Here is a 12,902-nt window from a genome sequence, read left to right on the forward strand (position 1 = left end):
CTATCTCAATCAACTAACTGAATTCCACCATGTCAATGACCAAAGTAAAATGCAAACTTAGGACAAACAAGGCACTAGAAATGAAATTAATGTAACAGCATAGACACCACAAGTCAACTATTTGGAGGCGGAACCTATGCAACCTAAAAGCTCCTGTAGTTACAAAGAAGAATCAGATCATTAGCAAGCATGAGGGCAGCACTGTGCCGATAAACTGTAATAATGACTAAACATCGGAGAACACTGGAGTAACTCTTAAGACATCAAGAGAGGATGAGGTCCGGCTGAAACTTAAAAACGTTTATAGAATGTTATAGAACACTTGAGTAACCCTGCGTTGCTCCAAAATTTTGCAGAACCATTTTCTTTTAAGATGTGTACAATTTGGACATAATGTTTATAGACAATAACTCGAATATTGCTTGAGCTAAAAAAAGACCTCAAACTCAACTACAATGCTGCAATTTTATCCTCCATGTGGTTTCAGAGTATTTTACCCTTTGGCAATTTAGTCATGAGCATAATTCCCTAGGGAAGAAGAAAGCTGGGAGCAAGCCCTAAAAAATAATAATAAAAATTTAGACAAATAAATACTACTTTTCAAAATATCTTATATTATTATCTTACATAGTTAAGCAGTTGTACTAGCATAAATAGCACTCTTGTCAATGACCCTGGACAGCTTACCATTCTAATCACCCAAAGGAGACTACAAAATAGATAACACAAAAATAATGTAGTTCGTAGTTAGTTTCCACTCCCTCTGTAAATTAATATAAGAGCGTTTAGGTCTAACCTAGAGACATAGGATACTCTAGCCCATGATATACTGAGTGGGTACTAGAACATTGACACGATCTTTTAAGTTGACACTTTGATCATTCTCCATTTACTATTATCTATAGATGAGAATTAGCAAATACATTACTTTATTGTGTTCTCCAGTCCACACTTGTAAACGTCATTGTGCGCAGCTCATGTGATGAACACTTGGATAAAATCGGGTGAGTCCCACACAAGAAAAACAAGTAAAATCGGCCTCGACGCGTATTTGAATCTGAGCATCCGACGACAACGGCCAGATCATACACAATACGGGCATCACTTCAAAAATAGAGATAGCATGAAGAACTGCAAATCACCATACGATGTACAGATATAGCACGACCCCGAGTACATGACACACTTTTTGGTATTCTAACACAGCAGACTTCGTGCATCTATCCCTTAACAGATTTCATCCCTTAGCCATGCGGCGCCGCAGCTCATTCACCGCAAATTAAGCCTGTGAACCTTGCCTCTGCAGTTCTGCACGGGGAGTGCTATTGCGCAGCTTTCCAGGAAAAATGCACAATCCCCACGCAGGTGGTACCTCCATGTCTGAAAAACAGAAACATTGAGAAATGGTCAGAAGGATGTTCTGGCTCCATCCATAGAAGGTTAAAAGAGAATCCGCAACAGAGAATGCCCAAGCCAACCATCCGACTGAGGTCGGCGTTCCTATTTCTAAGCAAGAATTCATGGCGAGATGTTTCAAAAATGTAAAGAGTATCTAACAATCTGGCTCACCGATTTTCTAGTACAGGGGCTTGAGCACTGTTTTATCTTATTTTGCAGGTTTTCTTTTTCTTTTATCTTACCACACATAAAATAGGCACTGCAAAGCGATAAATTGCCATTCAATATAGAGAAAATTCCTTATTTGACACTGTCTTAAAATCTGGTTCCTTATTTGACACTGGAAAAGTTATTCTTCCCTATTTGACACTAGTCCTAAATTTTATTCCCTATACGACACTTCTGTCCATTTTGAGCCTAAATGACACCTTTAAAGACAATTTTGCCCCTCATGCGGTATGTATGTGCGCGCGCGTGTGTGCTGTTGCGTGTGTGGGTGCACGCGCACATGTGTGCTGCCGCTGCATGTGTGTGTTTGCTACTGCGTGTGTACGTGCGCGCGCGTGTGTGTGCTGTTGCGTGCCTATGTGCTGCCTGTGTGTGTGCTGCTGCTGCGTGTGTGTGTATGTGTGTGTGTGCTGCGTTCGTGTGTGTGCGCGTGCATGTGTGTTGCTGCGTGTGTGTGCGTGTGTGTGTGTGCACGTGCGTGTGCATGTTGTTGCGTGCGTGTTGTTGCGTGTGTGTGCGCGCATGCGTGTGTGTTGGTACATGTGTATGTGTTGCTGCGTGTGTTCTCTTGCCCTCGCACTGATGCTGCGTGCGTGCGCTATTGCCCCTCACACACATACCACATGAGGGGCAAAAGAGTCTTTTCATGTGTCATTTAGGCTCAAAATGGACGGAAATGTCATATAGGGAATAAAATTTAGAACTTGTGTCAAATAGGGAAGAAAAACTTTTCCAGTGTCAAATAAGGAAACAGATTTTAAGATAGTGTCAAATAAGGAATTTTCTCTTCAATATATATAACGGACAAAGACGAGAGCGGCACACCAACCTTTTCCATTGAAGAAGAGAAATGAAATACTTTTTCACTATGCATTAGGCTTTATCCAAATTGTCAAGTTCATCACGCCCACTTTGCTTCCGGTAATGAAAATAAAGGAACTGAAGAATAATCTGCAGATATGGTTAAGGATTCTTCCAATGCAACAACTGATTGAAATCTGCTATGAATTGTGATATGGCATATCATGGTACCACCGACCAGATTCTAAAACATAGGTCTCAGCCATTTTTGGAAACTAACGTATATGATCCTAAGACACAGTCATACTCAACTACATCGTGGTAATATTTCTCTACTCATAGATCCGGAGCCTTATGTGAGATGATAGCTACAAAGGCAACTCAATAATGATTCTAAAACAATGGCATCTGAAAACAAGTCAGTTCAAACCTCTCTTCGGCACAAAAGTTTGCACAAAAACTATTTTGAGTTGCAGAACAAAGAATACCAGTAACTGTAGGAATCAATGGTCCTCAAGGATACGAAAGAATCAAGCAAAACACATCCTCCAGCATCTACAAGCCACGGCAGATTTGGTCTAAGCCTTGCCCAGTCCAAACTATTCACAAGGATACTGCAATGGAAAACAAATGGATATGAGAACCATAAAACGTGGCCAACTAAAGCTGGTTTCAAGAAAAAAGAAACATAACATGGTCTGTCCTTGTATTTTATATATGGTACCCTAAAAGTGACAAGGGATGCACCTGCTTGGTGTGGAACATGACAGTTCATTGCAATGTCGGAAAATTTACAGGTTTCTAGGCTACATAGCTACTCCCTCCGTTTCTAAATATAAGCGTTTTTATAGATTTCATTCAATATGGACTACGTACGGATGTATATAGACATATTTTAGAGTGTAGATTCACTCATTTTGCTCCGTATGTAGTCCGTAATGGAATCTCTATAAAGACATATATTTAGGAACGGAGGGAGTACTATACTAAGAAACATAACACGCCAAAGGACATCTTTTACTAAACAAATGCATATAAAGTAACTGAATAAGGTTAAACAAATGAAGTTAGGTACATGGTTACCTCCCTACATATGTCGTATTCCCCACTAAAGCAAAGGTAAACATTAGCGGACTGAGCCCCTGAACAAAGTTGCCGACAGGTCAGATAAGTTACCAGCATCAGAAAATATTTTAAACAAAACCCAAAACAACAGAGATCGATGCAGTTAATGTTGATTTCCTACATAAATAAAATGCGATAGTGTCTCTCCTGTCAGAAAAATAAGATGGGCTTAAAATGGCTTTGTTTTAGTCAAAATTTGACATCATATATCTCTCCAGTCAGAGAAATAGGATAGGAAGGTAGGGGCATATTTTATTCAAACTATAATGAGGTGCCGCAATAAAGTGCAGTGGGATGACCAAAGTGATTAAAAATTTAGAAGGATAATGCCTAAACTTAACACCACATACTAATACAACCTTCAAGAATTAAGTTCGAGTTACCTCTCTTGCATAATAACCAAAAGAAACATATGACAATCAACAACTAGACCGCTATATTTAGTTCAATTCATAGTACAGCTAATTTTTATTTTAGTATCCACTTTCCACTTAACCGCATCAATGTGAATTGCATGCAACAATTATATGACATTGACATCTAAGACGAAGTGGGCTACTAATTCCTCTTAGGGAAAACTGAATATTTATTAATGTTCATAGGGTCCATCTCAGAGACAGCGGGGCCGTCATTACACCATTCATGCAGTCGCTAATTATGCAACAAGGAATGCAAAAAATGGTGACAAATGAGAAAAGTGGAAGTGTCTCCTGCAGTAAAAGAAGTTATTGATGAAGATGGAGATGAACTTGCCTCGGCATGGCCTCTTTGCATCTGCAGAGTAGTAGCGAAAAGTTAGAAATACCAAAAAGATGACATATTGCACTACTACTATGGTTTTAAAGAATTTCTCGAGATTAACTAATGCTATTATTCAACACCATCAGATGCGCATTTGCAGTAGAAACGAGTAGGAACAGGAGTGACTGAAACTGAAAGTATAATAGATGTTCCCTCGTGTGCCATGCCTTTTACTGACACCATTTTAGCTTTCACAAATGACCTCATTCCACTATAGATATTTGTACCGTATCCAGCAATAGGACTAAGTATCGGAAAAGAATTTCCGGTGACAACAAGAGTAATAAGAAAAAAAGAACATTCAATTGTTTACTGTCTTACATTTAAGAAGATCTGGGGAAGTCGTCCGCCCATATAGATAACCGCCATGGCCCAACCAAGAAAGCTTCCAATTCCACTTGCACTGCCATGGCTCGGAGATGAACCTGCATGGTCATCCTATGGTGCAAGAAGAAACTAATCAGATATGCAAATTGAAAACATAGTTCATTGTTCATGCAAATTGCCTGGTACTGCCGAAGGTCTGAAACTTGAGAGCAGCTACAGCTTACCGCTACAACTAAGAGCTTTCTGCCGACAGTGATGATAATTTCATTGGAAGCATCCCTGCGTGCAGTTCCAACCAAAATATGCAACACACACATGCCCAAGACAACAGAAATCCATGGTACCTGAATTCAAACAATATAAGTTTTTGTATAGTTCCGACCTTAATAGACAAGTATCAACAGGATCAAAGTTAATGTACCACTGAGAGGGAATTTTTTGTAATAGCAGCTGGTGCAGACTGCGCTGGAACAAACTCGCCAAATAAAGGTTCACCTTCGTCGCTCATTTGTGGAGGAACTTTTGTTGTCTGGCGATTATTCCCCAACCATGTACCTGTAGGCACCGGGCTCCTCGATAGAGATCTTGCTGACCTGTAAAACCAATCAGAGAGTTAGATGCTCCTGGAATATTATCTGATAGCTAGAGTGCTCTGTCAGCAGGTGATAATAAAACTGCAACATCCCGAAGTAACCATCAAGAGTGCAGTCCATTGCCGTATTCCATGTAATAGAGCAAACAAACAATATTTATCCAAAGAAGTGGACATAATTTGCTTTAAGGAATGAAATAAATGTTGAAAAAAACTGTGAAATATGATGAAACATTAACAAGCTCAAGAACATTACGCATAGTAGTAGTCTGAGCCGGGGCTGACTGAACCATGACGTTGCCGGAATACTTCTGTGTTCACCTGGATTGGTGAGCTCGGGATAGGAATAGTCGGACCTGACTGAATATTATTTTTGAATGCCTCGTCCCTATGTCCCAAAAGCTTTTCACGTAATGAAGCATCCCCTCGTTGATGTTTCTGAGACTGAAATCATAAAATGTAGTCCAACAGAAGTGAGAGGATAGTTTAGGAAGATGGTAGGAGCCAAAAGGTGTCTAAACAATTTTTAAGGGAATCTGGCTTGTGGTAACACTAAACTACTTTGCAAAGCCGTGAGCAGCTGCATCATAAGTGCATGAATCCAGAAATAGAAGTATTGTTCATATACAGTGGTTGCTTCTCTACAATTGTTAACCACATTAAGTATCTATTTTGCTAATATTCAGAGAAACGTGATTCCTTGCAAACATAATGATAATCGTCAATGTTACGGAGTGATCACCTTGGCAGTTACCCCAGTTTTCTTTACTTTAAGATGGTAGATGTGGCTATAGTATATTGTCTGTCCAGTGAGAATCACAGTTGTGATGGTATATAGCTGCATTGCAAAAATTAAGTTCTCAGATGACAGAAACCACGCAGAATTGAAGTAACAAGAGTTAAGAAAATGGTGTCCTTACCAATGCCATGTAAAACTGTGTCGGCAGCTGCATTACAAATAAAAAATATTAATTTCAAATGTTCAAAATAAAAGATAATTATTTAATCCCACGCATCCTTTCTACATCACAACTGCAACTTTAAACTCTCTCTTTTCAATTAAATGAAACACAAAGGTCCTTCGCGTTTTCTTGAAAAAAGAACTGAACATGAAGAAGTTGTACACATTAAATGCAAGAGGGCTGTATTGGCAAGCATAATCAGGTTTATGTACAGCAGATCTAAATCATTTATATAACTTGTTTAGATTATTAGGGAATCTCCCATTTTGAGATACTATATATGCTTGGAACTATTATATTAGTGTTCGTATTCAGTTACTCTCCGCTTCAAAAAAAAATGCATGAGTTCATCCAGCATAACTATACTAGCTCTTGCTGGTTCCAGGAACATGGCAGGCAAGCAGAAATGATTTGGTTGCTTTTCATACTCATGAATAACACGTCATTATATTGTCCAAATGAAACTGCAGTCGGATAGTTCATTAAATCAGACAAAAAACTACTAGTGTCCTATAGGATATTAACACATGTAACGGGTGCATGTGCCTCGCGGAAGAAAAATGTCGTATGATGGAATTTGAGAAAAGAAAAGGAAACTGTGGCAATAGTGGATCTTACAGTAGCAGGTTCCAGGAAACAGCCGACAAGGTTAAACAAATCCCTGCATGAGTGCAGAAGAATGACATACACCATTAGATAGAGCTTGCGCACGATATGCATATGCAAGTACAATAAGGATGATACAACATCAATATGCGAGGAAGGTGAGAAATAAGAAACAACATACCCAACTATCCAGGTCATCAGAAAGGCAATAGAAAGGCCTTCTGTTGACTTCTGTTTGTAATTTGTTATGATCTGCGGCACCTCGGCGATACCCCAACTGAGGACACTAGCCAGTCCAAGACCCAGGGCAACACCATCCTTAGTACTGCACAGGCAGTACTTCAGATAGACTTTAGCCCATTCCGCGCAATGCGGAGCTGATGGGCAGCTCGGAGGAGGCGTTCCACTGAAGATACCCATTGGCGTGTGTGCTCAAACCTGAGGAACAATTGCACAAAACATGGGCGTTATAAAAAGGATGTGCTGTCAATTTGATCTTCTCATTTGAACAAGAAAGGAAACATATTACTCTAATTAGCAACCTCTTATTTCCATTATGAAATAAGTACCATACAGGCATATGTGAAGAAAATGTTTTCCGTTTTTTACTTGAAATGCCTGAAGCAAATTGAATAGCTGTCTAAATTTCAGCTCAAAATATGGGGGAGAGAGAACTGTTCCATCACCAAAAAAAGAAACAGATATGATGAAAGTTCAGAGACAGCAGCTAAAAGAGAAGAATGGAGAAGAATCTAAAAGAGAATAGTATGGAAAGAATATTCAAAAGTAAAAGGAAGAGGATGTAAGAAAAGATTGAGGAGAAGAGAGATGATCCACTCCCCGTATACTGCAGTTTGTTTGTGTAAGCATGCAACATTATTACTGTAGAAAAATGAATTTTAAAAAATGAACTGGATTTTGAAAATTCTATTGATAAGGACTTGTAGATGTAAGTGGCCTTCATTCTCTTCTCCTATGTCCACACGAATCACCTAGGCAAACAGCCAAAAACACGAACCAAATTGAACAAAATATCTGCGTCCGTTCTTTCTCTCTCCATCTCTGAGGTTATCCATCCCCTTGCTCTCCGCCGCCAACCCAAAACATGCTGCAGATCCATAGTTCAAACAATCGCGTCAAGAAAGATAAAACTTGAAAGTGGAACCCCGGACGCGTCACCCCGTCGGCCCAGCCTAATCGAGACATCTCCGAAAATTGCATCGATTCCCTAGCGAATCCGCGTCTCCGTTCCAGAAGCCAAACGGCAACGCGTCTCCGCCATTAACACACTTGAAAGGCCGCAAGAAAGAAGAAGAAACCCTTGGAAGAATCTAAAGCCGGCGCGACGTACAGGCAGGAAGAGAAAGATGGCTGAATCGGGAGTAGGGCTACTCAATCTCGTCAGAGCGATGGACGCAGCCGCCAAGAAGCGAAACCCCGGACGGAACACGGCATTGTCGGACACTCACGAGGCGGCGGCGCCAGAAGAAGGAAAAAGCGTCGCGAGGGAAGGAGGTGAGGTGGTTCGTACCAGAGTTGTTCGGAGAGAGAGAGTTGGAGTTGGCGAGGCGAAGATGGAATAGAAGACGAGAGGAGAGAGGCCGCGATTTTATCGCCCGCTCGCCCTCGCCGCCGCTTCTTGGCTGTGATGTGGGTGGCTGGTTCTCGCGAGACCAGGATGCCTATTTTGGCGGCTTGCCACCGTGCCCTGCCGCGGCCGCGTGGCACCGCTCGCTCGGGCTAGGAAGACTCCCTGCTGGAGGCTGGACCGGGACCCGCGACTCGTGAGCCGTTCGTTCGCAGGTTTTTCTTCCCTCTTGTCGAAACGGAAACGTGCCGTCGTCCACGCAGGTTACGGCTCGGTAGCCCGGGCGCGTACGTCTCGGTCGCCCTCGACACGATCAACAGGTGAAAACGTGGGGTAGTTCTGTTCGTCACATGGTTCATACATGATGTACTCCCTTTGTTCCTTCTTTTTCAACAAGTTGAGGCGCTCAAGGCGCCAAATTTCATTCAAACAGTGCTCAAGTACATGTTACAGCGTGGATTACAAACTGGTGGCATCTCAGCTCTGAGATAGCTTGAATATAAGGACAACCAAGATGCCTATGAGCCTGCTTGATACTTCGTTTAGATCACTATTTTAGTGATCTGAATGTTTTTATATTTGCTTACAGAGGGAGTACGTGCATAAGCAGGTTCTACTCTAGAGTTTAGAATCTAATGAACGGCATCATGAGCAAAACTATTTAAGTTTCTAGCAATATGAAAAACTACAATGCCTGTGATGCTTAGAGGGGTTAAAAAATCTTGCCAAGTGTTGCCTGCTAGTCTAGTGAGATGAATATGAAGATATACCATCAACAACTACTGCTTTTGCTAGGGACAAATTGTCAGTAAGGAAGGTGACACCCTACAGGTTGAGTTTGTCCACAATGACTGTCGCAAGGTGAGGAGCAACTCCCTCGGCCACCAAGGGAGAAGACGCAAGCTCCATGGAAGCTTGGATCATGAGCAAAGAGAAACACACGCCTTATGTAAGTTGAAAACAAATCCCCAGACATGTTGATGGAATAGTGCTTCTACCAGGAATTTTGTTCTTCTTCCAAGAAGCATCTGAGAAGATTTTAGGCCCTACAATCAAAAGATCAAAAGCAATAGTATGAACTGGAGGAGGGAGTAGTTGGCCCAGCAGCTAGTGGACGGACACCATTGTTTGGATTGTTGGTCGTAGTGACATTGACCCAGATTACTACTACATGCCAGGTTTGTTGACAATTTTACTTGTCTTTCTTACTCATTCGATATTATATACAATTATTCACGTCGATTAGTTGCAAACAATAAGTGCTAGACAAACTTCTTGATTCAGATTTTGGACGGTCTCTTACTACAGTTACAATTCTGCATACCTGTCCTAGTAAGCTCACAAGTAAATGATTGATTCACTACATCTATGCTTGCCTTGTCATATTTGTTGTCAATATTCTTTTAGGGTGGACCACCCTGTTTCAAAATACTGGAACCATAGACATGAGTGAATAGTATTTCCCTGTGTGATCTCTTCCATCATGTGTGGGCAACGAGCACTGCATTGTATAGAAAGAAAATGTCATTTCCAGCTTTTACATAGACTACGATCTTTTACATGGAATACAATCTGCCTACTTGCTTTGGGTCACACTACCAGCAGTCCACCTTTGAAGCTGAACATTATGCCACTGAAAATTCCTTAGTTTATTTGTTGAAATACGAATTTGATATGATTCTAATGTTCCTACTTCAGTTTTGAAATGTGTGTCTGCCTGTTATAGAGACATAAGAGGTTTGTATTTCTGTGTGTGGTCTAGTCAGCACAGTTGGGGGTGAACTTTGCATACGTAGGGGTTTATAGGGAGACACTCTTCGAGTTGAATCCGCAATGCATTCCATAGATAATCTGACTACTTTTTATGTTTTCATAAATCTTAGATTATGAACAGCATCATAATGATTATGAGCTTGCGCGCATGAAAAGAATAAAGCAGAACAATGCCATGGTTGTCAAACTTGGCATTAAGGGACTAAAATCAAGTCTGGATGCAATGCAATCCAAACGCTCTCCACCTACAGATTCTGATGCGGAGCATCCCAAGGCGATCCCCATGGACCCAACTACATCTCCTACGACCCCTCTTGGACCCATGACACGAGCAGGTGCAAGAGCCCATGAAACCGAGGTGACATCTCTCCTCTCACATTTCCACTTTGATGCACATGAGACATGGCTACTACCTCATATGGACACTTTGTGCATTCTCAGGTATCATGGAGAAGCTAAGGAGCAAGGAGAAGAATAAGAGGAAGATGGACGTGAATACGGAGACGAAGAAGAAGAACTGCTCAAAGTCTCCAGGCTCCGGACGACCGATGAACCCCGGACGTCCGACGACCTCCAGGCTCCGGACGTTCGACCTCCTCTGGACGACTGACACTTCCACACCCAAGCCAAAACAGACAGACATCTGACGCCACCAGGACGACCGACGCTCCTCGGACGACCGACCCCGACCGGACGTCCGACCGAAGACCACCCGAGCCGAATCTACGGACGTCCGACAGACACCGGACGTCCCTACCCTCGCGAGCCTCCGGACGACCGGTGACTCCCGGATGTCCGACGCCTGTGCACCGTTTCGTGTTGGGCCGCAACCCATGTACCCCTTCGCCCCCCTCTTTTTCACTAAGACTATATATACTCTACCTCGTCCAACTTTCTAGGGTTAGCGTAGGTTTAGCTCATTTTAAGAGATAGAGCTTCGCTCATCCACATCGGATCTACTCCTCGTGAGAGACCGCAGCCTCTTCGGAGAAGATCCCTTTGGATTCAAGACCCCTCTAAGGGAAGATCCCCTCGTGGATTCAAGACCTCCTCACGGAGAAGACCGGCTACCCTTGTATCGTCCCTAGTTGATCGTGTCCTATGTGAACTCTTATGTATCCGAGGATCTAGCACATGTGTGAGTATCTTGTGTTGGTTTAGTGTTTCTCCCGTGTTTTCCTTTGTGTTCCCCCTCATTTTCCCCTTCTGTTCTTCATGTTCATCATGGGATCTGCTCCTATCGTGAAAGATCGGCCCCTAGGGTTCCTACCCTACATCAGATTCATGCTGAGAATATGATCCTAACAGTGATTCTGAGCTAGAGGGAGACCTAAGTCAATGTAGCTCCCTAATGGAGGAGTCAGAGGCAAATGCCCTATCTTATTCACCCATCAAGGTGCTTGCTCTAACTTTCTAAGGTTATATTGGTTGAACATATCTTGTAACTGATGCTTTGCATTGCTTCTACTTTGTTGCACTGCCATTAGCTTAGTTTACACATCGTGTATGTGAATACGCCCTGCTTGAGAATGTTCTTGACTGCAATGGGGACCTAAGAAGCCTGAATGTTTGGAGCTTGTTGTATAGCCTGCGAACACAACTTATAGACACCTTAGAGTTACACTTACTATTAGGTGTCAAATCCCATCAAAGAATGTCTTCATTGTCATCCTGGATAATAGGAGTTTGGAGAATAGCAGAGGCTATATATAGGCTCAGAGAAAAGTTGGGTTACAAGATTAGTATGTCACTATTTTCTAGTAGCAACCCAAAGATCTTGAACAGAAGTAGGATAGATAAAATGGGATGGTTGGATGCAAACATGAGAGTACACAGAGCTCCAAGCTAGACACCATGGAGTGTTCCTTTTTATTTACTCCATGTATAGGATTTCGTTGATGAACAAATTTATATTAAATCCACTACTTTGCTTTCCTAAAAAACATTACTTTGCTAAAATTGTTGCTAAGATTTTGGCTCTAGGCTGCAACCTAAGATGAACCGGCTGACTTCCCAAGGTCAAAATGCATTTATTAAAGGAAGAAGTATTCATGAAAACTTTGTTTATGTTCAAGCCATAACCGAGGCGTTGAGGCGGAAAAATCCACTCTATCATGTTCAAGCTTAACCTGGCAAAAGCATTTGATTATGTCTTAGAATTCATGCTTGGGTTGCTTCAATACAGAGGATTTGGGCGTAAATGTGTGTGTGTGTGGGGGGGGGTGATTGTTGCATTATTCGTCGCCTCATCTACTAGGTGTGTGTTAATTCCTCTCTTAGTGAGCAGATTCACCACCGGCCGATGAGGTCTCCGGCAAGGGGACCCCTTGCCCCCCTCCTCTTTGTTCTTGTTGTCAACTACCTCGGTCATCTTATGGATGTTGCACAAGAGCATGGAGTATTGGTGTAACACCCCAGATGTAACTTTCCCAATTTGTACTCCAACTCTTGCCGTTTCCGGCGCTAAATTATATTTATTTCCTCGGGTATGGGTTTTGTCTCCGTGTGTTGTTGTCGTTGTCATGCATCTCATATCATGTCATCATGTGCATTGCATTTGCATACGTGTTCGTCTCATGCATTCGAGCATTTTCCCCGTTGTCCGTTTTGCATTCCGGTGCTTCATTCTTCTCCGGTGGTCATTTCTAGCCTTCTTTCGTGTGTGGGGATTAAACATTTCCGGATTGGACCGAGACTTGCC

At 42.1% G+C, this 12,902-nt stretch overlaps 1 protein-coding gene across 3 annotated transcripts; it reads right to left on the reverse strand.

Annotated features, from left to right (window-relative positions):
* Positions 1 to 1,086: 1,086 nt before the first annotated feature.
* On the reverse strand, positions 1,087 to 8,566 carry LOC125543645 (lysosomal amino acid transporter 1 homolog). Of its 3 annotated transcripts, none has more exons than XM_048707057.1 (14): positions 8,372 to 8,566; positions 7,022 to 7,278; positions 6,853 to 6,895; positions 6,193 to 6,219; positions 6,015 to 6,110; positions 5,529 to 5,716; positions 5,102 to 5,273; positions 4,905 to 5,024; positions 4,675 to 4,791; positions 4,306 to 4,326; positions 3,511 to 3,569; positions 2,951 to 3,041; positions 2,456 to 2,577; positions 1,087 to 1,380 (listed from the first exon to the last, which is right to left on the reverse strand). In XM_048707057.1, exons 2-13 carry the CDS (start codon positions 7,258 to 7,260, stop codon positions 2,500 to 2,502), a joined length of 1,251 nt encoding a protein of 416 aa, XP_048563014.1. In that variant the 5' UTR covers positions 7,261 to 7,278; positions 8,372 to 8,566; the 3' UTR covers positions 1,087 to 1,380; positions 2,456 to 2,499. The 3 variants fall into 3 exon arrangements, with proteins under 3 accessions (XP_048563014.1, XP_048563015.1, XP_048563016.1); XM_048707058.1 differs by having other exon boundaries at positions 8,192 to 8,499; XM_048707059.1 differs by lacking the exon at positions 2,456 to 2,577 and having other exon boundaries at positions 2,916 to 3,041.
* Between the last annotated feature and the right edge of the window lie 4,336 nt (positions 8,567 to 12,902).

Source organism: Triticum urartu, chromosome 3 (assembly GCF_003073215.2).
Source record: "Triticum urartu cultivar G1812 chromosome 3, Tu2.1, whole genome shotgun sequence".
In the NCBI taxonomy this organism is placed as follows: domain Eukaryota; kingdom Viridiplantae; phylum Streptophyta; class Magnoliopsida; order Poales; family Poaceae; genus Triticum; species Triticum urartu.

Excerpts from the sequence above, each read along its gene's own strand:
- LOC125543645 (XM_048707057.1), bottom strand. The coding sequence starts at position 7,260 with ATGGGTATCTTCAGTGGAACGCCTCCTCCGAGCTGCCCATCAGCTCCG. Across the intron at positions 3,570-4,305 it reads TGCAAAGAGGCCATGCCGAG|GGGCTCAGTCCGCTAATGTT; the intron begins GCAAGTTCATCT and ends AACTTTGTTCAG. Across the intron at positions 2,578-2,950 it reads GTGTTTTGCTTGATTCTTTC|ATTATTCTTCAGTTCCTTTA; the intron begins GTATCCTTGAGG and ends CCATATCTGCAG.